The 25874-nt window shown below is 40.3% G+C and overlaps 3 protein-coding genes across 4 annotated transcripts; 2 read left to right on the forward strand and 1 right to left on the reverse strand.

The window, feature by feature from the left end:
* Positions 1 to 1117: 1117 nt before the first annotated feature.
* Positions 1118 to 25613, forward strand: LOC307004072 (uncharacterized protein). 2 transcript variants are annotated; one of them, XM_079623015.1, is made up of 3 exons: positions 1118 to 1211; positions 1850 to 2000; positions 23971 to 25613. In XM_079623015.1, exons 2-3 carry the CDS (start codon positions 1910 to 1912, stop codon positions 25353 to 25355), a joined length of 1476 nt encoding a protein of 491 aa, XP_079479141.1. In that variant the 5' UTR covers positions 1118 to 1211; positions 1850 to 1909; the 3' UTR covers positions 25356 to 25613. The 2 variants fall into 2 exon arrangements, with proteins under 2 accessions (XP_079479141.1, XP_079479142.1); XM_079623016.1 differs by lacking the exons at positions 1118 to 1211; positions 1850 to 2000 and adding an exon at positions 3047 to 3359 and having other exon boundaries at positions 23971 to 25602.
* On the forward strand, positions 4656 to 7726 carry LOC307004002 (uncharacterized protein; the record flags this gene model as incomplete). The annotated part of the gene is made up of 4 exons (XM_079622943.1): positions 4656 to 4856; positions 5463 to 5575; positions 5892 to 5965; positions 6845 to 7726. 4 exons carry the CDS (start codon positions 4656 to 4658, stop codon positions 7288 to 7290), a joined length of 834 nt encoding a protein of 277 aa, XP_079479069.1. The 3' UTR covers positions 7291 to 7726.
* LOC307004003 (zinc finger MYM-type protein 1-like) lies at positions 15023 to 21542 on the reverse strand (the record flags this gene model as incomplete). The annotated part of the gene is made up of 4 exons (XM_079622944.1): positions 15023 to 16253; positions 16695 to 16794; positions 16896 to 17653; positions 21462 to 21542. 4 exons carry the CDS (start codon positions 21540 to 21542, stop codon positions 15726 to 15728), a joined length of 1467 nt encoding a protein of 488 aa, XP_079479070.1. The 3' UTR covers positions 15023 to 15725.
* Positions 25614 to 25874: the final 261 nt, after the last annotated feature.

Genomic DNA, 25874 nt, shown 5'->3' on the forward strand with positions numbered 1-25874 from the left:
CGCAGCGTATTCAAAAATGTTGTTTGTCCACAGCCAGGAACAGCACATCTGCGTGGCATCATAATCTCCCTGTACACAGACCCACTCGGCTCGCTGTCCGTCGACTGAACACTTGTGAGGCGCGTGGGTGCGGGCGCGACAATGATACGAAATGAGCTTAGTTGCCTTGCGCTTAAAGCGTAGTTGTCTTGTGGTGGAGGCGGTGATATGCAAACGCTGGTAAGTCACTTCGTACCGTGACGTCACTTCTTACCATGGATCCAGAACGAGCTGTATTTAGAGCTTGATTAAATAAATGATTCGTTTATAATGGGGAGGACGTCTTAAGCTATGAAACTTGCAGGACGTTTTAATGGTACAAAGACCTCTTATATACCAAAAGATCAAGGCAAATTTGGTTTCTAATGTCATGACCCCTTTAACAAAGACACAAGGCAAACATTAGGGCTTAAATACACAAGACTATTGACTAGACAAGGGACACCTGTGAACAATGAAACAATAAACAATGACAACACAGAACACATGGCAGGATCACATGACTAGAACAGGGGATAACATGACAGACATGAAACAAGAACATGAAACAAAACCAAAACGTGACAACTCTCAGGCCAATTTTGTCACGACGTTCCTGCTAAAAAACAACTCCATGTCATCCCTGAACACAAAATGAAACGTAAAAAGGTTTTCTGGAAGCTCAATCGTTGAGGGCCTTTTCCTTGTCCTCTTCATTCTGCCATGGGTTGCGCTTAATTTTTTTTACATTTTATACCTATTTTCAGATGTTTTTAGACTTGAATTAACTTTACATGTCCGCATTTGTAATATTAGAAAAAACACGGTTTGAAATCTCTGCTTTATAAACTCATACACTCTTTTTTTAATCACTATTTGCATTTTAATACTGTTATAACTGGTATAAATGTTTTCTGCAACCAAACATACAGGTTTGCCTTTTAGACAGAATTTCACTTTCATTAGTAAATATTTTCAGGTCATCATTGTACACCTTTTGTTTATTTTTACGTCACAAAAATTAAACTTACAATTCCATTGAAATCAATTTTTATTATATATATAATTTGTGTCTGCTCTTTTGTGATTTTATTCACAGTAGCATGTGAACAGGACTTTTATTTTGGTCTGGCGGTGTGACGTCAGAAGGCGGCGCTGCGCGCCTGCATCTTTTGTGATTTGGCAGAAGAAAGGTTTGTGGTTTTAAGCATTTAAGTTGTTTACATCAATGCAAACGGGTTAATCAAATTTATAGTTTTTACAAGTGATTCAGAAGGTGTATTTATTTAATACAATATTATAGTGTTTATTTCTGTCAGTAAAGCGCATCCACACATGAGGAACAGAAAAGGTGCGTCTCGTTTCTCTCCCATATGAATCAGTTTATCATAAACACGAATTCGGCACTGTCAAGTGATGGAGAAACTGAGCTTTTTCGAGTCAATTAAACCAAATGTTTAACATAATGATTGAATCACCACCGCACGCATGACGACACATGCTGGTCAAAACAGTGTAAATGCAACCGAAACACAACTGACAACTTTTACCAACCAACTCCAAACGTTTTCATTAAAGTGTAATCTGTCTATCATTAAATACCAAATATAAAGCATAAATGCCTAAATACAAACCTACTATAAAAAATGTTGTTCTTTCATTAATTTGCACAGCAATTTCCCCCCCCTAATCAGGTCATTTAAGACCATTAGCTATCAATATTGACTCCCTTACTAGTTCGCTGACTAACTAGACCTGATTGAGACGCACACAGACATTTAGTTTGGATTTAATTTGTCTTTCTGTTTTATTCTCATCTTTATCATGACAGTGTCCAAACACACAGATAGAAACTCCTCGTGAAGCAATGAGATCCACGTGACACACTGTTATGAAGATGGCATTTATTAAAGAGGAGAGTGAAGACATGAAGATTGAAGAAACATTCAGAGTGAAACAAGAAGATACTGAGGAACAAAAAGGTTGGTTTCATTTTCAAAGCTGAACTAGACTATGTCATTTGATCCTTATTAAAATATCAACCTCTACAGAAATGAATATTTTTTTATTATAATTATGCTTACACAAATTGTGATACTACATGTGATAAATACAACATAAACAGGATAAAAAAACATACTAACAGCAAACATAAATAAATTCGGATAGCCTAACTAACTCCTGTGAGTGAGTCTGTGAATGTATCTAGGTGTGGGAGTAGAAGAATATAAATCAGAGAGTAGCTATAACATATACCAATAGTAAAAGCAACATAAAAATGACAATAATACAAAAAAATAAGATATCTCTAGAAAAGTATCAGTAACAGATATAACAATAGTAAAAATCCATAAATAACAACAATAAACTAATTTCATCAAGATGTAGGAGGAGGTGTTGGGTATCATTCAAACATTTTCGATACCGATACCTTGACTTCGATACCGGTTCCTGAACACTACTTTTTTCGGTACAAATTTTATGAAACCCATTTTGATAAAGATTACATTACATATTACCTAAAAAAAATGGTTTTATTGTTTCAGTTTGTTGACTTTTTCTTACAGACTCAAAGAGTAATATAGGCCACTGGGGGGCCGAATATATATGCCTCGCGCTCAAGCGCACGCATAAAGTTTGCCGCTAAGAAGCACTGGCAAAAGTAGCCTAATGATTATGAATGTGTCGGGGAAAAATAGCAAGGATACATTTTAATTGTTTATTAATAAACTCTTTTTTTTGGAGTCAGTGTTGACAAAGATGAAGTTGACGTTGCTGACTCGTCATCTCCGCAGTATAGCAAACGCCTATAGAGAGAAACCTTTCATTTGGATTACATAATCAGAGCGTATTTGTTTTTTATTCAAATTGGTTATTTTAAAAGTAGACATTTCAAGCTTTCTATATGCTTATTTCTCATGTCTGTGAGGCAAGTAGCCTCGCTGAGTTTCGGTTCATTTATGTGACGCGCAGTTCTTCTAGCAGTCGAAGATGGAGCAACTTGTGCTTTCACACTGGGCTCGTTTGCTGCGGTCCGAGCGTGATTGTTCCCGGTTCCCCCCATAGCGTTGGTCTGGTGTCACACTCAACTTGATTCTATCGAACCCTGATAGAAAACAGAACGCGGGTCAATATATATATTTTTTATTAATTCTGTGCTATTATGCGCAGCTGAGTGAACAACACAGGTTTACTGTGTGTGTGTGTCTCGCATAAGGTGGCCTTCTGCTGCTTGCAAACGGGCTCTTTTGAGGAGACAGTGGATTTCCAAATTTGTTGCCCTGATTCCACGCGCTATGTGAGAATACACTGCAGACTCACTCTCGCTCGTCTTATCCAAGGTAAATCGTCAACACTATCATCCCTTACATGTTTATAATCAGCTAAAACGCATGCGCAGGTCACTTTACTTCCTGAACAAGTGCGCACCTGAGTCTGTTGCTTTCACATTCACTACTCCTCCAGGTAGTCTCGGGTTCGGTACCCCAGTGCGCACCCGGGTCCGCATGACAGCGTTCACATTAGCGATTTTTCATGCAAACCGTGCCTCGTTCCGAATTAAACTGCCAGTGTGAAAGCACCCTAAGTTTATTCTGTGCGCTGTCTAGTGCTTCATCAGATTTGTCATGTAGCCGGTCTTGGCAGCAATTATCTTGTCGCAAATATTACATTGCATGCTGTTGGCATCGAACCTGGTGAAATGTAGCCACACTTTTGATCTTTTCCACATCTTTTCCATCTATGGGGGTTGGGACGCTTGCACACTACAGCTACACTACAGTGTTTTTTCCTTGATGCCTCACCACAGCCAATGAGAAAGAGGGCAAATAAAAATAATAGTAGTAGTGGAACTAGTTCTAATACTACTACTAAAAATAGCAATACAGGGCTCTCAAGTTTTATCAAAAGTTTGGAGTGAGATCTGTTAGGGGAGGAGCCACCCAAATATTTGCCACAGCGGCACTTCGGCTCCATGCACCCAATTCGCTCAAATTTATGCTAGCAGTTCAATTTTGCCTATTGTTCATAATTGACCAGGACAAATAGAAATGATAATAACTGGTAAATCTGGTAAAAGACAGACAAATTCATCCAATTAAAATAAATAGTTTTATATTTAAAAACGAGCAAACTGAACAGCAGTGCTCAATGTACATACTCCGTCATAACAACTTGCCCTGAGCATGTATGTCAAGCTTTGTGTTTGTGTGTGTAGACATTTCAGCTTATAAATGGTGTTTTGTTTGTACGTGTTTGTTGCACATTTTGATGCCTTGGTGCCAGGGGTAGGGCTCCCTTTTAAAGCACTGTGGCTCAAGGCCAGCCATTTTCACAGTCATGATAGATGATAGCGTTCCATCCAGAGCCAAACTGTTCCTAGTTTTGGTTTTGTTCAAACCCACCATGGAGAACACTCTCTGTATCTGCATTCGGGTGGGGAAGAACTAAAACCATTTTGGCAGTCTTAGACAGCCTTCCAAATCTGCTCAAACCGGTCACCTTTAAAAGAAAAATTAACCAAGGAGGCCCAATTGACCGTTCGCAAAACCCCGCCCTCGAACGGTTCTCGTCCAATCCTAGCTCAGCAACTGTAACTAAGGAGAAGGACCTCCGTCAAACAGTCCGATTTCAGCAAGATGGTGAAACGATGCGCCTATGGCACCTGCAAGTCTGACACCAGGTACCCCAAAAGTTTAGAGGGAGGGGTCGTTTTTTTCGCCTTTCCAAAGCCCAAGACCCAAGCGGAAAGATGCCGACAATGGATTAAGCAGTGTGGGAGACCTCACTCACAGCTAACAGCCTCGAAGATTAATAAGCATACATATGCCTGCTCTAAGGTAAGTAACGTTAAAGCTAGCGAGCTAACTTGGCATATGCATTATCAATAAGTAGTTTACGTAGCTAAGTACATACAATCTGTAAAACTGGATTTAAGTTAACAGTTGTGGTTATATATAGCATTATTATCGAAAGTAACAGTTAGTAAAGTTAGAACAGTAGATACTTTATTATTCCGTAAGAAATGCAGGCAACCTGTAACGTTAGCTAAGGTAGCTGTAAACAGTTACCCTGTCAAGCACATATTGCTATCGACACAGATAATTTAGCAAGAGGTTGACGTTCACTGGAGGCTATAAAATCTGTAAAACTGAACTTAACAGTTTTGGTTCCATCTAGCATTATTACCGAAAGCAGTGCATAACATTTCTCCAACAAATCAACATATGTTGTCATCTGTAAAGTAACTTAATAACATACTAACGTTAAGCTAAATGGCAAGCGCTAACCATGTTGCTATCCATGCCGAGATATAGCAAGGGGTTGACGGCGTTTTGCTCTCCGGTGGTGGTTGCCAGTGGATCGTCAACTTCTAGCTATCTGGCATACTGTGTATTAAGGTCCCAATAGGCGATTATGAACTTATTGTATTTTAATCTTTGTAGCATTTTACGAACGGGAGTCCTACACCTGAGTATCCCAACCCTGTACAGGCTGTTCAAGTGCCTAACCCGACAAGGGAACATCTAGGAGGCTGTCGAAAGCCACCAACAGAACGGTAGGTTATTATTCCTAAGCATGCTACATTGATTTAAAAAAAAAAAAAAAGCTGCTAAAAGCTGTTTTTCTGCAAAAAAAGTTGTTGTTGTGAAGAAATGTGTGGTAATGGTAGTTATCCTTAGTTTACTTTTAAAATCTGAAACACACTTAACAAGTCATGTTTTGTGTGCACCCCACACCCTGTTTCATTCAAAAGTGCATACACATAGCCAGTTTGATTGCAAGTTACATGTTTTATTATTATTTTGTAACAGTGTCCAAAAATATTTAGCACAATCCATATAAATAACCAAAAAAATGTTAAATGATTGCAGATTCAGTTTGCAAGATGCCTCCACTTCCAGCACCATCGAGGCAGAAGACACTCAAGAGTGTGTTGTTGACAGTGGTAAGTGATTTTATGTTGATGCAATGTAGTAATCAAAATAAAAAACATCAAGCTTGTTTTTCATCTGCTCCCATTTTTCTACATCAAAGTGTATCCTCTCAAGGTGGTAGTCTTCCTCACATTTCACAAAAAAGTCACACCATGATATTCCTGTGAGCCCAAGCTGCCCCATTATTTGGTAATGATAAGCATGACTCACTTTTAATTTGTAGCTGCCATCTGTCTGCTTGGAAAGGTAGGGACACTGTACAAAGCTCTCCTTGGATGGGCACTTAATTTCTAAAAGGCCATAGCTTGGGCTTTTACCCTCTCCTCTTTCTATGACCTTACGATCAGGCGATGTACCAAGATGTGGGGAATGTGGGTTCACAACAAAGCCACATAGATACACTACATTGCCTGTGAGCTTTGTGTACTGTGTTGCAGCTATGGGCTCTAGTACTACACCTCTTCTCATTGCCTTAGTCTGCACTTTTGTGGCACTCTTTAAGATTGCCACGAGACTTTCCTGATCAGCTCTCCTAGAGCAGATTCTTTTAAAAGAGGTCGATGTTATTCTGCCAGACCTTGCATGGAACCACAGCTGGTTTGTGTTTTGTTCCCTTGTTTCACGCTCTAGTGCTATGGAATCAGGGATGGTAATGCTAAGTTCTGTGTAGTGACATGTGGCCTGTTCATCCAGAACTGTGCAGACATTCGTGGGTTGGGGTGGCAGAGGAAAGTTGGGGAAATCATCCGATTGGCCGACAGGACGTGCTCCAGGGTCAACAAATGATGCGCCACTGTTGCTAAAAAGTGGCAGCTGTAAAAAGGGGGAAAAGAAAGAGAATGTAGTTATAATCATTGACATCTAACATTCTAAACACTTTTTCTTTATAGAGAATCTTGAGCAACCCCTACTTCCTGAACTCCAGCTGGAAAAGGAAACAGAGGAGGAGCAGGGCACAGGAAAACAGAAAAGCTTGGAAGAAGATAATAATAACCTAAAAATGAAATTGCTTGTAAAAGAAGCTGAGATAGACAGACTGAAATCAGAAATAAGCACACTTAGAAAGAAAACTCTCACACCTGAGCTCATTCAAAGCAGCAACATTTCCAGAATGTTTGAATACAGTACTGGCTTCACATATGACCAACTCAACCAACTGTGCACGGTTTTTAGAATTCCAAATAATCCACACACCATTTCAATTACTATCCCGTTAAACTACAAACGCTCTGATAGAGAAATTGCTGAGATGCCCCTCCGTAACCAGCTCTTGTTCGTCTTGATGAAATTGCGGAACAATGAAGATCTGAAAAGTCTTGCATTTGATTCAACATAACTTTACAAAATGCAAGCAATGTCTTCAAAGCCTGGATTGACTATATGTTTGATGTTTTGGGTGAATTGCCAATTTGGCCACACAGGGACATCATTTCCCAGAACATGCCAGCTGCCTACAAAATTGACTACCCAACCACATTCGCCATATTAGATTGCACTGAGCTCAGAATTGAGAGGCCAACCTCACTTGTTCTGCAAAGCCAGAGCTTTTCTAACTACAAAAGCACCAATACCCTCAAAGCTTTAGTTGCATGCGACCCCCGTGGCGCTGTGATTTTCTCATCAGCGCTTTTTACAGGTTCCATGTCAGACAAGGAGATTGTCAGACAGTGCGGTATCATCTCACTATTGCAGAAAATGATTGAGAATGGCTATTTACAAAGAGGGGATGGCTTAATGGCCGATAAAGGGTTTTTGATCGAGGAAGACATTAAAGCAATCGGACTGCAGTTAAATCTTCCACCTTTTGCAAGGTCTAATAGGCAAATGGCTGCTGGAGATGTGCTGGCAACAAAGCGCATTGCAAAGCACAGGGTGCACGTTGAGAGGTCCATCGCTAAAATCAAAAAGTTTAAAATTGTGTCTGGCCGGATACCTAATTCAAGGCTTGGTGATATCAATCAGATCTGGTATGTGGTTAGCATACTTTCTAACTTCCAGCCACACATTCTTAAATTAGCGCACTGATCAGGATAATATGTCCATATGCATGTTCATTTATGAAATCTTACTGAAATGAAATTGTACTGTGTGCACGTTTTGACACATTAAACACTAAAACCAGTGCAGAGAATATTGTGTTTTGTTATTCTATTAATCATCTCACCTGGTGGCTTAGACCACTACCTATTGCATACTTCTTGCCTCCAACTTCTACCATAGGTGCAGTTCTATCTACAATGTAGCTTATGGGTGCATATGTCATCTCCCTCAGTAGATCATATATATCTGTCCCTAGAACTTTCCTATAACAGAAACACATCCTCAAGATCTTGGGAATGTCTATACACAGCAAACAGACATACACTACCGTTCAAAAGTTTGGGGTCAGTAAGATTTTTTAATGTTTTTAAAAGTAGTATCTTCTGCTCACCAAGGCTGCATTTATTTGATTAGAAATACAAACAAAAACAGTAATGTTGTGAAATAATATTCCAATTTAAAACAGCTGTGTTCTATGTGAATATCTAGTAAAGTGTAATTTATTCCTGTGATCAAAGTTGAATTTTCAGCATCATTACTCCAGTCTTCAGTGTCACATGATCATTTAGAAATCAGTATAATATGATGATTTGATGCTCAAGAAACATTCATTATTATTATCAATATTGAAAACAGTTGTGTACAATTTTTTTGCAAAATTCTTTGATGAATAGAAAGTTCAAAAGAACAGCATTTATTTAAAATAGAATATTTTCTAACATTATAAATGTCTTTCCAAACTTTTAAACAGTAGTGTTTAATGTTACAAAAGCTTTAGATTTCAGATAAATGCTGTTCTTTTGAACTTTCTATTCATCATAGCATCATTAAATAATAAAAATGTAAATAACTGTTTTCAACACTGATAATAATAATTAATGTTTCTTGATCATCAAATCATCATATTATACTGATTTCTGGAGGATCATGTGACACTGAAGACTGGAGTAATGATGCTGAAAATTCAGCTTTGATCACAGGAATAAATTACACTTTACTGTATATTCACATAGAACACAGCTGTTTTAAATTGGAATAATATTTCACAACATTACTGTTTTTGTATTTTTAATCAAATAAATGCAGCCTTGGTTAGCAGAAGATACTTCTTTTATAAACAGTAAAAAAAAAATCTAACTGACCCCACACTTTTGAACGGTAGTGAACATTCATAATATTGATGGTAATGTAGAGTACACAGAGAGTAAAAATTTACTTGTTGTGGGTATAATTACACACTATAGGCTTACGCTTGCGGCTGACTTTGGCCTTGGCGACCACCAGGTTGAACACTGGTTTCCCAGATATCTTTTTCCCTCTGGCTTTGTGCCACTGTTGAGGTTGGCTTGTGGAAGATTCTTCATTTTTTCTTGCACGCTCAAGGTCCAAGGTATACATGAGGCCCACAACATGTGAACAGTAACCCGGTGACCTAGTAAAAAGCCATAACATTACATTAGGACCATTGTTTTGAAAAACAGTTACACTGACAAATAGTTCTCTAGTAATAGGCTAACTTACTTAATTATTGTACACCTGTTACATAGGCTAGGACTAGATCGTAGCTTTTACCCTTTAATTTTTTTTATACATAGTAACAAAACAAAAGAAAATGCAAAGATAAAGCAGGAAGCAGAATGTCGATGATGAATGATGAAAACATGATCGCAAATATCATAGCCTAGGCCTAGTGGTGACCATTTGAAGCAGAATGACAATGATGTAAACAAACAAAGCATGATGCAAATGTCCTATACTGGTGAATGCTTAATCTTCAGACAGCAGAAGACTACTGAGTTTGGTAAGATTTTGATGAAGGTCAGTACAGACCACAGTACGTTTGACATTGTTTTTCCACGGTGAATCACTAACGTTACACTGTTGCTACGTCGCTGTACAAAGGCTACATTGTAAATAGAAATTCTACTTGGTAAAATTAAGAGGTGGGTAAACTATGAATTCGGTGATAAGGGCTGTGACATGCAGTATGAAATGTTTAAAGACACGTAACTTTAGAACATATGCGATGATGAAAGGTAGGCTAACGTAACTTGTTTAGGCTGGTCGTCATCCTTAGCTTAGCTAGCATAGCTAACCTATCATACCTCTGATAGAACAGGCAGAAACTGAATCTTTGTAACCTAAACTAGATTGTTAGGTCTGACAAATGACAGAGAATGTTGTCAGGGAAAATATTTAAAATTTAAAACGTAGGCTACTTACCCGGCAGTGCAGGAACATGACTGGTCCACAAAGCGGTGCTGGTTGCATTGCAAAAACAGTTCGTGAGGTTTCTCACTCTTGGACTGAGACCGGTACACCTTTGCCTCGATTGTTGTCATATTCCCGTCTTTGCTTATTTTAACATTTTGAACATATCCCTCCACTGCATATTGCAGCCCTTTCTGTCGTGCCCTGGAGGATATGTCTGCTGCATTACTCCAAAACCAATCACTTATGGAGCTCAACCCAGCCATGGTTATGTGTCTAATTCTCAATTGTTTGACGGGCGTAGTAACAATAACTAAGGGGCGTGGCTTTTGTGAACGGTCAATTACTCTTACATTTTTTTTTTATTCGCATTCGTCAAGTTAAACTTAAGTGAAACTTCTCCACCGTCTACCTCCTCTGATCTGGCAACCCTTTTAGGGGGCTGACCCTTTGGTGCCCACAATGAAATATCACACTTTTGCTTTTTCCCTGACATCTTTGAAACAGACAAATGCAGTGATTAATGTATGCATTGAAAGGATATAAAACATTACTTAAGCCAGAACGCTCTGCTTTAAGAGGTGCAGTCTTAAAACAGCTGAAAAGAGTCGTAATTTAGTAGAATTTGAAATAAAATAATGAAATACCTAAGCTAGCCTAAGCTAAAGCTTCTGGCTGCAAAGCTTGCAAAAATATTGCTCTTCCAACTGTGCGCACGTATTGCCTAGTAACGAACACGTAATTTACCTGGAAACAAATTCTAATTTCTGATTGGCTGGTAGGTGGCCTTTAACTCGTATAACTCGAGACAGCAGCTATAAACTCGGCAGAGAACTTCCCTCAGTATGCCTGCGCCTCGTCCGTTAATTGCATAGTAATTACATTACAAGTTATCCCTTACTTCTCAGCGTGAGAAATACAAGGTATGTGAACTGATTGAAGTCCGTGTGTCACACAGTGAATGCGTGAGACTAGAGAGCCCTGGTAATTATTAATTTATAATGTTGCCTCTAATCCAGCCGTGACCACAGCACAAGTTAGTACCAGCTTATGTCACGCTATTACAATGCGCCGGCGACAGATGCCACAGGGCCCCAAGGGCCACCGCCTCATCCCCCACCTTCATAATGATTGATATTTTTGAAGAATGTCCTAACGAGAGACTGTGTTCTTTGCACTCTCAGCCAAGTGCGCACACATAAAGCCACCTCTCAAACAGCTCGCGAGAATTAAATTGAGTTATTTTTCAAACATGCGCAAAATTGTCAATGCACATCTTGGCGAGTATTTATGCAAACAGTCAGTTATATTGATTATGAATGTAAACAGGTGAGAAAGAACTTGTGTAATTATAACTGTTGTCTGTGTCATCATCGGGAATCAAAGAACAAAAGAAAAACTGCTCTTGTCTTTAATAAGGAACAATATACATTTAATTTATAATTTAAGAGTATGCAGATATATTTTACATTTGATTATTCAATTTCTGTGGTATTTACCTGAATACTACTGTTAGAACTATCACGCTTCCTTGTGCTGTCTGTGAACTATTGCAACAAAAGTACTTTATTGTAAAAACACAAATACATTGAGTGAGCAAACATTTAGGTGAGATAATTGTAATTTCTTTAGAAAAATATGAAAATGGCCCCCTCAGTTAGTCTAGCAAAGTACATGTAGCAAAGATTTATTTTAATATAAAAGGGGAACAAAATAATAGAAAGTGTTGGTGAAAAAGATGTGTCATTATCTGTTTCTTGAAAATGCCCGGTCACATAAAGCACCTCAAGTGTAATTTTCCCTCAAGGTTGCCCTTAGGTGTCTCTTAAACTTAAGGGTGTTGCAAAAAATAACCCTTTTCAATACAAATATTTTTGCATTTGTATTGCCAAAGCATTCAAGCTTAGCAAAAGACAATCAGCAAAACCTTGAATCATGAACAAGATGTCTGATTCAGTGAGTTTGATGTACACTAAAAGTAATAAGTTGAGGTTACTTAGAAAACCAGTTTGAAACTGATAGTTTTTCAACTGAAATTTTTATTTTAAAACGTATTGGTAACTCAGTTTTCAGCCAATTCCAGGCCTCAATCCATTTTCTTCCGCTTCTCCGGGGCCAGGTTGCGGGGGCAGCAATCTAAGCAGAGATGCCCAGACTTCCCTCTCCCTAGCCACTTCCTCCAGCTCTTCCGGGGGGACACCGAGGCGTTCCCAGGCCAGCCGGGAGACATAATCTCTCCAACGTGTCCTAGGTCTTCTCCGGGGTCTCCTCCCGTCTCGATGTGGAGGAGCAGCGGCTCTACTCTGAGCTCCTCCCGAGTGACCGAGCTTCTCACCCTATCTCTAAGGGATCGCCCAGCCACTCTGCGGAGAAAGCTCATTTTGGCCGCCTGTATCCGGGATCTTGTCCTTTCAGTCATGACCCAAAGCTCATAAACATAGGTGAGAGTAGGAATGTAGATTGACCGGTAAATGGAGAGCTTCGCCTGGCAGCTCAGCTCCTTTTTCGCCACCACCGCATTACTGCAGAAGCTGCACCGATCCGTCTGTCAATCTCCCGTTCCATCCTTCCCTCACTCGTAAACAAGACTCCAAGCTACTTAAACTCCTCCACTTGAGGCAGGAACTCTCCACCAACCTGAAGTGGGCAAGCCACCCTTTAGTTGTTAATTTCAGGCCTGTTTGCCTTAAATTTCTCAAGAAGTTGTACTCAAAACTCTAGGTTGTTAATACTAAGACAGACAACAGATTGTTCGCTCAACACTAGGACATTTATTTGGTCCTTATACTACAGGGCTGTTGAATGCTTGAATCTGATTGGTTGACCAACGTTCTGAGGTGTGCAATTATTTTCAGGGAACCGCACGGGTAAAGTAGTTCCGGCAGGTCTTGACCGCATTACAGTTCCATATCACTTCGGGTAGTTAACTGTAATAACGGAAAATAGGATAGATACAATTCATAACAAGAAAAAACATGCAGCCCCATGCGCTTGATCTGCAATTTTCAATGTCTAGCTTCACAATCAATGGAAACATGCAGTTTAATTGTAATAAATAAAGTAAATAGTCTTATCTATAATCAATAGAAAATGTAATATATAAATAAATTGATAGTCCTGCTGCACGGGTTTTCATAAATATTGCAGATAATATAACAAATAAATAATTATTGATAGGCCTACTTGTTAAAAGGGCTTTGTGTTTCATTTATTAGGCTAGTCTACTGTCACTAATAGAAAAAAAAAAGAATGAACGAATTAATTAAAACTAATTGAATTAATAAATAAATAATAATATTGACGCACATGCTTTGTAATTTGATACTTCCTGATTATGCCCAAACGCGTGTTCAGTCTGTGTTCACAGTCGGTGTTTAAAATCCGCTGCAGTCGATGGAAACAGTCTGAAGTGTGTTCAGTTCAGTCTAATGTGTCAGCTAGTGGTTAAGTGTGTCCAGCATTAGTCTGCTATCAGTGGCTCAAACCTCCGTTACTAACTATAAAATGCCGTTTTGGAATTAGCAACGGAGGCATGGTAAATGGACTGCATTTATATAGCGCTTTCACAGACCCAATGGCCAGCAAAGCGCTTTACACATTACCTCACATTCACCCATTCATACACCGACCTCAGCCATGCCAGGCTCCATCCAACTCGTCAGGAGCAGCTGGGGTTAGGTGTCTTGCTCATGGACACCTCGACACTTGGTCAAGTGGAACCGGGGATTGATTTGTAGACAACTTACATGAACCACTGAGCCTCTGCCACCCCCAGAGGATTAGCTGAGTAAGAAATTAGTCCTACATACAGCGTACATCATCTGAACAATGTTTCAAGATATGGTAACTCTAGTATAAGCGGAATAATTGACTCCAGGCCGTTGAATTATTAGAAAAATAATGCACACCCGATGTATGCACTCCGCTTTGGTGTAGTGCACTATTTTTCTAATAATACAACGGCCTGTCGTCAATTATTCCTTACATATTCAAGTCACTACTTACAGCATGCCATCAAATTAACAACTAAGAAAAATTCCACATACCGCACTCAGGAAATAAAAAATACCTTTTTTCACAAAGTGGTGAAATGCAGAACTGAAGAACACAATCAACCACTTAACATTAAGCCAGATTTCCAACAGGAAACAAAACGCATCCTTTAGGGGTTTTTTTTAAGTACTGAACAAGTTTCCTAGTTCTCTTGAAAATTTACCAACCAATCACTTAACATTAACCCATTTAATCCCAAATTTTTCCCAGACACAAAAATATCCAAATCATGTGTCATTAGTATCCCTTTGAAACAATCAATCATAATATTTAGAAATTTTAATGGAAAAGTGGTTGAAAAAGTGTGTTTTATGATCGTCACAATTGTGACCGGTGGGATACTGTGTTGTATCAACCATTGGATAGACTGAATATAGGTCTATTTGACCTGTGCAGTGTGTTTGTGTGTGTGTGTGTGTGTGTGTATGGAGCCCCCAGTGGCGGCTGGTGATAATTATTTTTGGGGGGGCGCATTTTTTTTGGGGGGGGGGGAGGCAAAATACAAAGCAGAAACAAAAAAGCTATTTTGATCTCTTTTTATTTACATTCCAGACCAACAAAGTAGTAACAAAAAGCATGTTTCCTACTTGAACATAATGTTGATCTCATTTATATATAGTCCCTTTCAAAAAATAAAAATATCATGGAAAAGTTAAATTATTTTAGGAATTCAACTTAAAATGTGAAACTAAGTTTATAAAAAAAGGCTCATTGCTTGCAAAGTGAGATATTTTAAGCCTTGATTTGTTATAAGTTTGATGATTATGGCTTACAGCTTATGGAACCCAAGAAATAAAAATTTTTGAAAATTAGAATATTACATGAAATCACACTGTAGTAGTTACACAGTAATCCCATGGTCATTGAACCAGGTTTTGGTTATTTTGGCAGTGTGGGCAGGAGAAAATCCTGCTGAAAATCATCTTCATCTTCATAAAGCTTTTCTGCTGAAGGAAGCATGAAGTGCTCTAAATGTCCTGGTAGATGGCTGCATTGACTCTGGACTTCCAGGACATTAGAGCACTTCATGCTTCCTTCAGCAGAAAAGCTTTATGACATTTAGATTTTGTGGGTTTCATAAGCTGTAAGCCATAATCATCACAATTATAACAAATAAAGGCTTGAAATATCTCACTTGGCAAGCAATGAGCCTATATAATATATTAGTTTCACATTTTAAGTTGAATTCCTGAAATAATTAACTTTTCCATGATATTCTAATTTTTTGGAAAGGGTCTGTAGGTCTCTTAAGTGAATTCACATTATCTCTGACGAAAGGGTCTGTACATTTCAGACCAACAAAGCAGCAACAAAAAGCATGTTTCCTACTTGAACATAAAACAATGCTCTTCTTTATATACATTTCAGATCAACAAATCAGTACCAAAAAGCTTTCCTACTTGAACATAAAACAATGCTCTTCTTTATATACATTTCAGATCAACAAATCAGTACCAAAAAGCTTTCCTACTTGAACATAAATTTAGCTCTTCTCTCTTTCTGGCCAGCAAATTTCTCAATTACTCTCTGGTTAAAGTCAGTCATCTCTGTGACAAGTCTCTTTTCCATGGACAGCAATGCCAGTGCATTCAGCCTCTCCTGGGTCATGGTGTTTCTGAGAAAGGTTTTAATTCTTTTCAAGGTTGAAAAGCACCTCTCAGCTTCAGCCGTGGTCATGGGTGTGGTTATGATAACTTTTAGGAGAGTCACAGTTTCGGAAAAGACTTCTTCGAGATTATTCTCCATAAACAGCTGGAATAGGTCCACAGCACCACGGCAGGCACTGAACTCTTGCTTGCTGTAGATAAGACTGAGCTCTGTCTTGAGCTTGCTTCCATTGAGCATCGGGTACGCTCTGATGGTGCTGCTCAATGCATCGTCAGGAAAGGTATCCTTGAACTCGTCAAACCTGTCCCCCTGCAACAAGGTGGCACAGACAAGGTGGTCTGTGAAGGAGAAACGCTCCCTAGTGTGTCCCAGGATTGTGTCACAGACCTATAGAGATAATTAAACAATATATAAATGTAAGGTAGTAGCCTGTCATCATATACTCACCCTCATGTTTTTTTTTTCAAACCTGTATGAATTAATTTCTTCTTTTTTTTAATATAAATTTTATATATTTATATAAATTTATATTCTCAGGAAAATAGCCACTTATCAGTTAATCGTTAATCAATCTATTAGGTCAATCAACTAAAGATTAATGAATTAATCGATAACTTGCATCCCTAATTTGATCATTTATATTTATGTTGCCAATTTATTATGTTTGGGATGCTGTTGTATAATATTAAAATGATGATTTTTGTAAGGATTTATACCAAACTAAAATAGTTTTCTTGAGTCTGTAGAATATGATATGCAGGCAGGACATTTCTGCAGCACAACAATATTGTAAAATAGTATTTTGACTGATTTCTATAACAAACTAACCTCTGCTCCAATCCTTTCACGTTCTTCCGGACTGAGCACCCGGCGTCTCTTTGTTGGCTGAGAACCACTGCTTTGTTCACCAATGGAGTGGAGAGAGTTTCTGCAAAGGACAAAGCTAATTTATTATAATATTGGCAAAAGAGAGAGAGTTAATAATGAAAGAGAAACCAAATAATGATCATATTACAGGAATACAGTTACCTGATCTTTTGTATTTCCTGTTGGAACTGTTGGATGCTCACTTTGATATGGACCGAATCAATGTTCTTCTTCTGGAGCTTGGCATAGAGGAAGTCTACATGTGGCATGATGTGGTGATAAAGTTCCAGAAAGAACTTGAAATCATCATCCTCCAGTAGCATGGCCAGGGCACCTGCTTCTCTGACAGTATTGGGGTCAAAGTCACCTGAGTCTTGTATGCTCTCAAAACAGTGAATGAGATCCTCTCTGTGCTCAAAAACTGTATTAATGACACGGCTATGAAAGTTCCATCTGACATTGCTGGATCTTGGCAGTCTATGGGCAACCACTTTATCCAGAAAACATGTCCGCTTGGGTGACTTAGAAAAAAAGCTGGCAAATCCACCAATGTTAGAAAAAAAAATTCTCGTCTTGGATATGTGAGACGTGGCCTGCTGCATAATCAGGTTGAGCTGATGAGCATAGCAGTGGATATAGTGGGCATTTGGATACACATCTTGTACTTTTCTCTGTACACCTGCAGTGGCACCCCTCATCACGCTGGCCCCATCATATGCCTGGCAGATGAGCTTACTTTTCTGATCCTCAGGGAGGATAGAAGCAAGACGCTCTTTTAGTGCAGTAGCAATGGACTCAGCTGTAGCTGACTGCAGAGGGATGAACTCAAAAAATCTTTCCTGCACGTTATTTTTGTCGTCGATGTAGCGCAAAACAAGCACAAGCTGGGCCAGTGTGGCAATATCTGTGGTTTCATCTGCCTGGATTGATAAAAAACTACTTGTCTGGACTTATTTGATGATTTCTTCTCTTGTAACAGATAACATACAGTCCAGAAGCTTGTTCTGTATAGTTTTCGATGTTCCCTTAAATACAGTAGCACTGTCAAGATGCTCTTTCAATGCTCCATCAAGAGAGGCCACAAAATCCACCAATCCGCGAAATATACCAGGGTTATCTGAGCTCTCACTCTCATCATGACCACGTTAAGCCAACTCAAATGCTCCACAAAACTTTACACAGTCTATTATCCTGGACAGTATGTGTCGATTTTTTGTCACCTCTTCGTTGTGCCTCCTAATGCCAATCCTGTAGCCTTCGTCTAGTTGTTCCGCAATGCTTACTTTGCCCAAAAACTGTAGTTTCACGCTATTCTCAAGATGGCTGCGGCTACTTTCATGACGTTTGCATTTGTCAGATAGATGTTTGAGGTCGCTTACCCCCGTAGTTGTCCACAAAACTTCAGTGCCGACACTTTGAAAAAGAAGACAGGGAAAACAAAACAGGGCATTGCTAACATCACATCCAGTCAGCCAGCTCCGTTTCTCGTAACAAGCGCGGGTAAAGCTCCATTTGTAGCTTCGTCCTCTGTCACTTGCCTGCTGCTGGATGTGTAAATCTGGTTGTTCCGGTCCGAGATCCTTAATCTTTTTTTTTTCTTCAAGCGAAAGTCTCGAGAAAGGGTTTTTTTGTAAATAAATTACAGAATTTGGTTTAACTGCTGCCATTGCGTAATAAAAAGTGATCAGCCTAGTAGCAAGCAAGCAAGGTTATTTCCCGCGGCGTACAGTTGAATGGCAGGTGACTATAACCAATCAGATTGTATAAAATAACATGTATCCAGTTATGATTGGCCAGGGACGCAACGACTTGCGCCCCGAGGAGGATCTTTAAGAAACCAATCAGAGACCAGCTTCAGGTCACATGCTGCCCGAGAATTTGTGTACTCACATAGACAACCATGTGTCCGGCGTCCCTCGCCCATGAAACGTATTGAAAAACATAGTAAATAGTTAATCGATTAAAGACCGTTTTTATTAAATTCTGAGCCTCTTACTACCAGCCGGCACATGAGTAAACTATTTTTTTATATTTATTATTTCATTTTAATATAATGTTTTTACACATGTTAATTTCTGAAATGTTGATGGGGGCGGCGCCCCAGCGCCCCCTATGGACAAGCCGCCACTGGGAGCCCCCCTAGTCCCACTTTTTTTCAAAAAAATGAATTATAACTATCTCGTGGCCTCAAGATAGTATCTCGTGGCCTCAAGATAGTATCTCGAGGGCTCAAGATAGTATCTCGAGGCCACGGGATGGCATCTTGAGGCCACGGGATGGCATCTTGAGGCCACGGGATGGTATCTTGAGGCCACGGGATGGCATCTTGAGGCCACGGGATGGCATCTTGAGGCCACGGGATGCTATCTTGAGGCCACGGGATGCTATCTTGAAGCCACGGGATGCTATCTTGAGGCCACGGGATGATATCTTGAGGCCACGGGATAGTATCTTGAGGCCACGGGATAGTATCTTGAGGCCACGGGATAGTATCTTGAGGCCACGGGATAGTATCTTGAGGCCACGGGATGCTATCTTGAGGCCACGGGATGCTATCTTGAGGCCACGGGATGCTATCTTGAGGCCACGGGATGCTATCTTGAGGCCACGGGATGCTATCTTGAGGCCACGGGATGCTATCTTGAGGCCATGGGATAGTATCTTGAGGCCACGGGATGCTATCTTGAGGCCCCGGGATAGTATCTTGTGTGTGTGTGTGTGTGGAAAGTTGCAGTAGGTAGGAAGTTAGGTAGCAGCAGAATTAGCTAGCAGAATTAGCTAGCAGAATTAGCTAGCAAGCTAGTCTTCCTTGGGTCCGTGTGTGTGTGTGTGTGTTTCTGTGATTTCATGGAAAAGTGGTTGAAAAAGTGTGTTTTATGATCGGTCACAATTGTGACCGGTGGGATACTGTGTTGTATCAACCATTGGATAGACTGAATATAGGTCTATTTTACCTGTGCAGTTTGTTTGTGTGTGTGTGTGTGTGTGTGTATGGAGCCCCCCTAGTCCCACTTTGTCAAAAAAATTAATTATAACTATCTCGTGGCCTCAAGATAGTATTTCGTGGCCTCAAGATAGTATCTCGAGGCCACGGGATGGCATCTTGAGGCCACGGGATGGCATCTTGAGGCAACGGGATGGCATCTTGAGGCCACGGGATGGCATCTTGAGGCCACGGATGGCATCTTGAGGCCACGGGATGGCATCTTGAGGCCACGGGATGCTATCTTGAGGCCACGGGATGCTATCTTGAGGCCACGGGATGCTATCTTGAGGCCCCGGGATAGTATCTTGTGTGTGTGTGTGTGTGTGTGTGTGGAAAGTTGCAGTAGGTAGGAAGTTAGGTAGCAGCAGAATTAGCTAGCAGAATTAGCTAGCAGAATTAGCTAGCAAGCTAGTCTTCCTTGGGTCCGTGTGTGTATGTGTGTGTTTCTGTGATTTCATGGAAAAGTGGTTGAAAAAGTGTGTTTTATGATCGGTCACAATTGTGACCGGTGGGATACTGTGTTGTATCAACCATTGGATAGACTGAATATAGGTCTATTTGACCTGTGCAGTGTGTTTGTGTGTGTGTGTGTGTGTGTATGGAGCCCCCCTAGTCCCACTTTGTCAAAAAAATGAATTATAACTATCTCGTGGCCTCAAGATAGTATCTCGTGGCCTTAAGATAGTATCTCGAGGCCACGGGATGGCATCTTGAGGCCACGGGATGGCATCTTGAGGCCACGGGATGGCATCTTGAGGCCACGGGATGGCATCTTGAGGCCACGGGATGGCATCTTGAGGCCACGGGATGGCATCTTGAGGCCACTGGATGGCATCTTGAAGCCACGGGATGGCATCTTGAGGCCACGGGATGGCATCTTGAGGCCACGGATGGCATCTTGAGGCCACGGGATGGCATCTTGAGGCCACGGGATGGCATCTTGAGGCCACGGGATGGCATCTTGAGGCCACGGGATGGCATCTTGAGGCCACGGGATGGCATCTTGAGGCCACGGGATGCTATCTTGAGGGCACGGGATGCTATCTTGAGGCCACGGGATGCTATCTTGAGGCCACGGGATGCTATCTTGAGGCCACGGGATGATATCTTGAGGCCACGGGATGATATCTTGAGGCCACGGGATAGTATCTTGAGGCCACGGGATGCTATCTTGAGGCCACGGGATGCTATCTTGTGGCCACGGGATGCTATCTTGAGGCCACGGGATGCTATCTTGAGGCCACGGGATGCTATCTTGAGGCCACGGGATGCTATCTTGAGGCCCCGGGATAGTATCTTGTGTGTGTGTGTGTGGAAAGTTGCAGTAGGTAGGAAGTTAGGTAGCAGCAGAATTAGCTAGCAGAATTAGCTAGCAAGCTAGTCTTCCTTGGGTCCGTGTGTGTGTGTTTCTGTGTGTGTGTCTGTGTGTAAAATTAGGTAGAAAGTTAGGTAGCAGCAGAAAGTAAGGTAGAACAGTTAGCCTACATGTGTAGCCTATCTACATGTGTATTAGCATGTAGATACAATGGGTTATCCCACCGGTCACTATTGTTGCCGGTGATATGTTTGTGAGTTCTATGACCACATTAAACAAAGTTGAGTAATTGCAAATGCATATATCAATACTAGACACCTTAAACATGATGTGTACCAAAAATCTATGTCCTATCTTTATGTTAACACTAGACACCTTAAACATGATGTGTACCAAAAATCTATGTCCTATCTTTATGTTAACATACTTTAATAACCTTTTCTTTCGGGGCTTTCTTGCTGCCATCCTCTTCTCTTGGCGCAAAGAGGAAGTAAACTGCTCTGGTCATGTGACAATTTACAGTAAACATGCAACACTGCACATATTTCATTGAGACCCTTTATTATTTCAATATCTGCTGGAAATGCATTGATAGAACATTCAGTATCATTTTTATAGCCTTAGAAATTATTCAGTAGTGATTTACCATTTTCTTAATTCTGTAATGGTTACTGCGTCACACGATTTTTCAGGGATTGTATTTTCGTTTGAGAGACTTGTCTGAGTGACAAAATTACCCTATGAATGAAATCAAAGGTGTTCTTTAGTACTGAATAATACTCTAAATTCAGAGCACAAATGAGTCCAAAGAAAAAGCACATAGCTTGGGGAATATACTCCAGGTCATCCACTACAATTGTAGCTTCTAAAATGATTACTTTTATCTTTGTTCATCTGGCTGTTATAACTCAATTACTGCAGCCAAACTAAAGCAAATATTGATCAACATAATGGTGACTTGAATTTCGATTTTTTATTCTGCTTGTTAACACCAGTTGACTTCAATAATGGTCAATTATCACTCATTTAATCACTTAATTATCTCATAAACTCCAACACGGCTTCAGTGTTCATTTAACACTCATATTTTAACACTGTAAGGCTGCATTAACACTTGGCAACACATGCGAGTGATCCGATCAAGCAGATCGGATCATTAGCCAATCAGGACACGGTGCGTTTACATTTGTTCATATAAAGTAGCCTCTGCACCTGGATAACCGATCGGATTTCTGTTTTTGCATAATATTTAAATTAGGTCTGTAGCACGACACCAAATTAAGAGTAAAGATGATGATAAAAATTAATCAATGTCCCAATTGCTTTCACTCACTCACCTTACTTTCCTGTTCAATCTCCAGTCTTAGATCAAATTACGTTTTTTGAATGAAGGAATATTTCCAGAGTTGATCATACAAAAATAACTGGGTTGTTCATGTTAAACTGTCACATCATCGATCATCGGGGTTTAAGGTTATAGCGTGCAATGACTATATGGGAGATTAATAAACATGCTGAAACAATAAAAACATTCAACATTTAAAATAATAAAAAGTTTATTCCCATTATTCCTCTGGCAAAGCAGCGCACGCTCTTCATTAAGATCTCATGACTCTCACAGCTGTGATTGTACAGGCGATCGCCTCGTTCAGATAATGTTGCACAATTAAAATGAAAAAATGACACACACAGTAAGTCTAAATAAACTGTTTTAAATATTGACGTTTATTGTAAGGTTCAAATAAGTTTAATTGGTCTAAACTGCGTCTGGCCATTATTTTCTGACAGCCACGTGGGGAGACTGGGCGGGGATTTATATGACGTCCACCTGTGAATGCAGGTGTGAATGCATTACACTGAGATCCGATCACAATGTGTCCACGACTACCTCCGAACCTGGACACTCTAAATATGACCAGTGGCCTCTGTCCTTCATGGCCTACTAATCATCCTCATATACTGATTGGCTTCATCACTGTCTCCTCTCCACCAGTAAGCTGGTGTGTGGTGGGTGTTCTGGCGCAATATGGCTGCCGTCGCATCATCCAAGTGGATGCTGCACATTGGTGGTTGAGGAGATCCCCCCCCCCCCCCCCCCCCTTCTATGTAAAGCACTTTGAGGTCTCAGAAAAAACGCTATATAAATGTAACAAATTAAATTAATTATTATCGTGTCTGCATTCACAGTTGGACGTCACACAAAACCCCGCCTACTGTCATTATTCCCCCTCCTCTCTCCAGGAATTGCTGCACGTAGCTATGTGGTTTTGCGATACAGTCGAGTGCAAAGTACATCGCAAATATACTGAAATGTTTGCCTTTGCACCCGAAAGGTGCATAACCTTAATTTTCTGTAAAGAACGTAAATTTTTCCCACCACAGCTGGCAATGTTCTCGGACCCATACGTTTCCCTGTACCATTTGCATCACGGCATCTATCCACATTATTAGTACTTGCAGCCTGTTCATCCTCCTCATTTTGTGAAATTTGTAAAATGTCCCCGGACTGAAAACAATTTTTAAAAGAAAACCCAGCACTTCAGGTCGACTTTGGGCAGGTGTAAACGCACCGTTTCCTGATTGGCTTTATGATCCGATCGGCTTGATCGGATCACGGTGATCGCATGTTAATGCCAAGTGTAAACGCAGCCTAACACTCTTGGGTGTGGAGCCAAATAAACTCCCAGGAGAGTTGCTGTGCATGGTTTTCTTTTTCTTGTTTACTCCCACAGAAGTGCTGTTTCTCCTTTTCTCTACCTTTACCTTTCTCCATTGTCACAGCAGTATATTTAGTCAGAGCCCCCATTCTCCCCCCTGGCCAATGATTATACACCGTCATACTCACAGCCAAATGTGTTTGCCATCATTTATCAAGACAAGCTGGGCATGTGAACTTGTGACACTGGTGGTAACTTGAATTTGTCTTTTCACCGTAGACTTCCTGCCGCTCAAAGAGGAACGTCAAGAGCTCAATGAAGTAGAAGAGAAAAATAAATATGAGAAACATCATGATTTCATGACTGGAGAAAAATCCACACTTGCTGAAAAGATGACCTCACGAAAAAGAGCTCTGAAGATCAAATCTAATCCAACACAAAAACAAAACCTTGAAGTCCTCAAGAGAGTACACACCGGAGAGAAGCCTTTCACCTGCAAACTGTGTGGGAAGAGCTTTACACGAAAAGAAAGTCTTAAGAATCACATGAGAATTCACACTGGAGAGAAGCCGTTTGTATGTGGTCAGTGTGGAAAGAGTTTCAGATGTAAAGAAAAGCTTAATTACCACATGAGGATTCACTCAAAAGAGAACTGTTTTATATGTCATCAATGTGGAAAGAGTTTCACAGACAGGAAACACCTTAAGAATCATGTAAAGACTCACACCGGAGAAAAGCCTTTCATGTGCCACCAGTGTGGAAACAGTTTTAGATTCAGTAAAAACCTTAAAACTCACATGAGAATTCACACTGGAGAGAGGCCATTCACGTGCCAACACTGCGGAAAGAGTTTCTGTCATAAAGTTAGCCTCAAAAATCACATGAAAATTCACACTGGAGAGAAGCCATTCTCATGTGACCAGTGTGGAAAATGTTTTGCGTACAGAGCAACCCTTAATGCCCACTTGAGAGGTCACACTGGAGAGAATCCTTTCACCTGCAAACTGTGTGGGAAGAGCTTCTCACTAAATGGAAATTTGAAGACTCACATGAGAATTCACACTGGAGAGAAGCCATTCATATGTGTTCAGTGTGGAATTAGTTTTAGACGTAAAGAAACCCTTTTTACCCACATGAGAATTCACACTGGAGTGAGCTCTTATATCTGCAAACTGTGTGGGAAGAGCTTCTCAAGAAAAGGAAATCTGAAGACTCACATGAGAAGTCACACTGGAGAAAAGCCGTTCAAATGCGATCAGTGTGGAAAGAGTTTCGGACGTAAAGAAACACTTAATTACCACATGAAGATTCACTCAAAAGAGAACAGTTTTATATGTCATCAGTGTGGAAGGAGTTTCACAGACAGCAATCACCTTAAGAGACATGTAATAACTCACACTGGTGAAAAGCCTTTCATGTGCCATCACTGTGGAAAGACATGCATAAACAAATCAAACCTTGATGTTCACTTAAGAATTCACTCTGGAGAGAAGCCTTTCACCTGCTCTAACTGTGGAAAGAGTTTCACACTGAAAGGAAACCTTCAGACTCACATGAGAGTTCACTCTGGAGAGAGGCCTTACAAGTGTCTTCAGTGTGAAAAGAGTTTCAGATTTAAAGGAAACCTTAACAATCACATGAGGCTCCACATGTCTTCAGTGTGAGAAGAGTACCACACTCCACATAGACCTGAAACATCATTTACAAAGCCATCATGGAAAGAAACGGCAGAGTTCAGTGCGTGGCAAGAGGTTTAAGCAATAAAGCAATTTTAAAAAAAATCACCTGCACATTCAATCTGGGATTTTTTTTAAATTATATTGTCTTGACACTTAGAGATGAAGTCCCGCAGATGTTAAGAGAGACGCTTTATGTGTTCTGAAAAGTGTTTTAAATAGCATGGCAATTAAAAATGGCACCAGAAAATAGGTATCTGTGCAAAATTTATTTCATTTATATAAAGAAAAAAGTGATTGTGATGGGGTTTTTCTTTTCCAATGATGCTTAGTTTCCATGGGAATTGGAATTGCCAGCAGATATGCACCTTAAAGGGATAGTTCGGCCAAAAATGATATTAAACCATCGCATTCATTCTACATCACGACGCTTCCTACGCTACGTCCTATGTCATACGCCGGCAACCATCTCCCGTCGTCGTAAGTTCCAGACGTCGACCGTTGCCG

The sequence above is a fragment of the Phoxinus phoxinus genome (genome assembly GCF_949152265.1).
Source record: "Phoxinus phoxinus genome assembly, chromosome: 9".
In the NCBI taxonomy this organism is placed as follows: Eukaryota; Metazoa; Chordata; class Actinopteri; order Cypriniformes; family Leuciscidae; genus Phoxinus; species Phoxinus phoxinus.

Bases quoted from the DNA above. Each gene is read 5' to 3' on its own strand.
- LOC307004072 (XM_079623015.1), top strand. From the start codon at position 1,910: ATGAAGATGGCATTTATTAAAGAGGAGAGTGAAGACATGAAGATTGAA. The intron at 2,001-23,970 runs GTTGGTTTCATT...TTTTCACCGTAG, and splicing joins AGATACTGAGGAACAAAAAG to ACTTCCTGCCGCTCAAAGAG.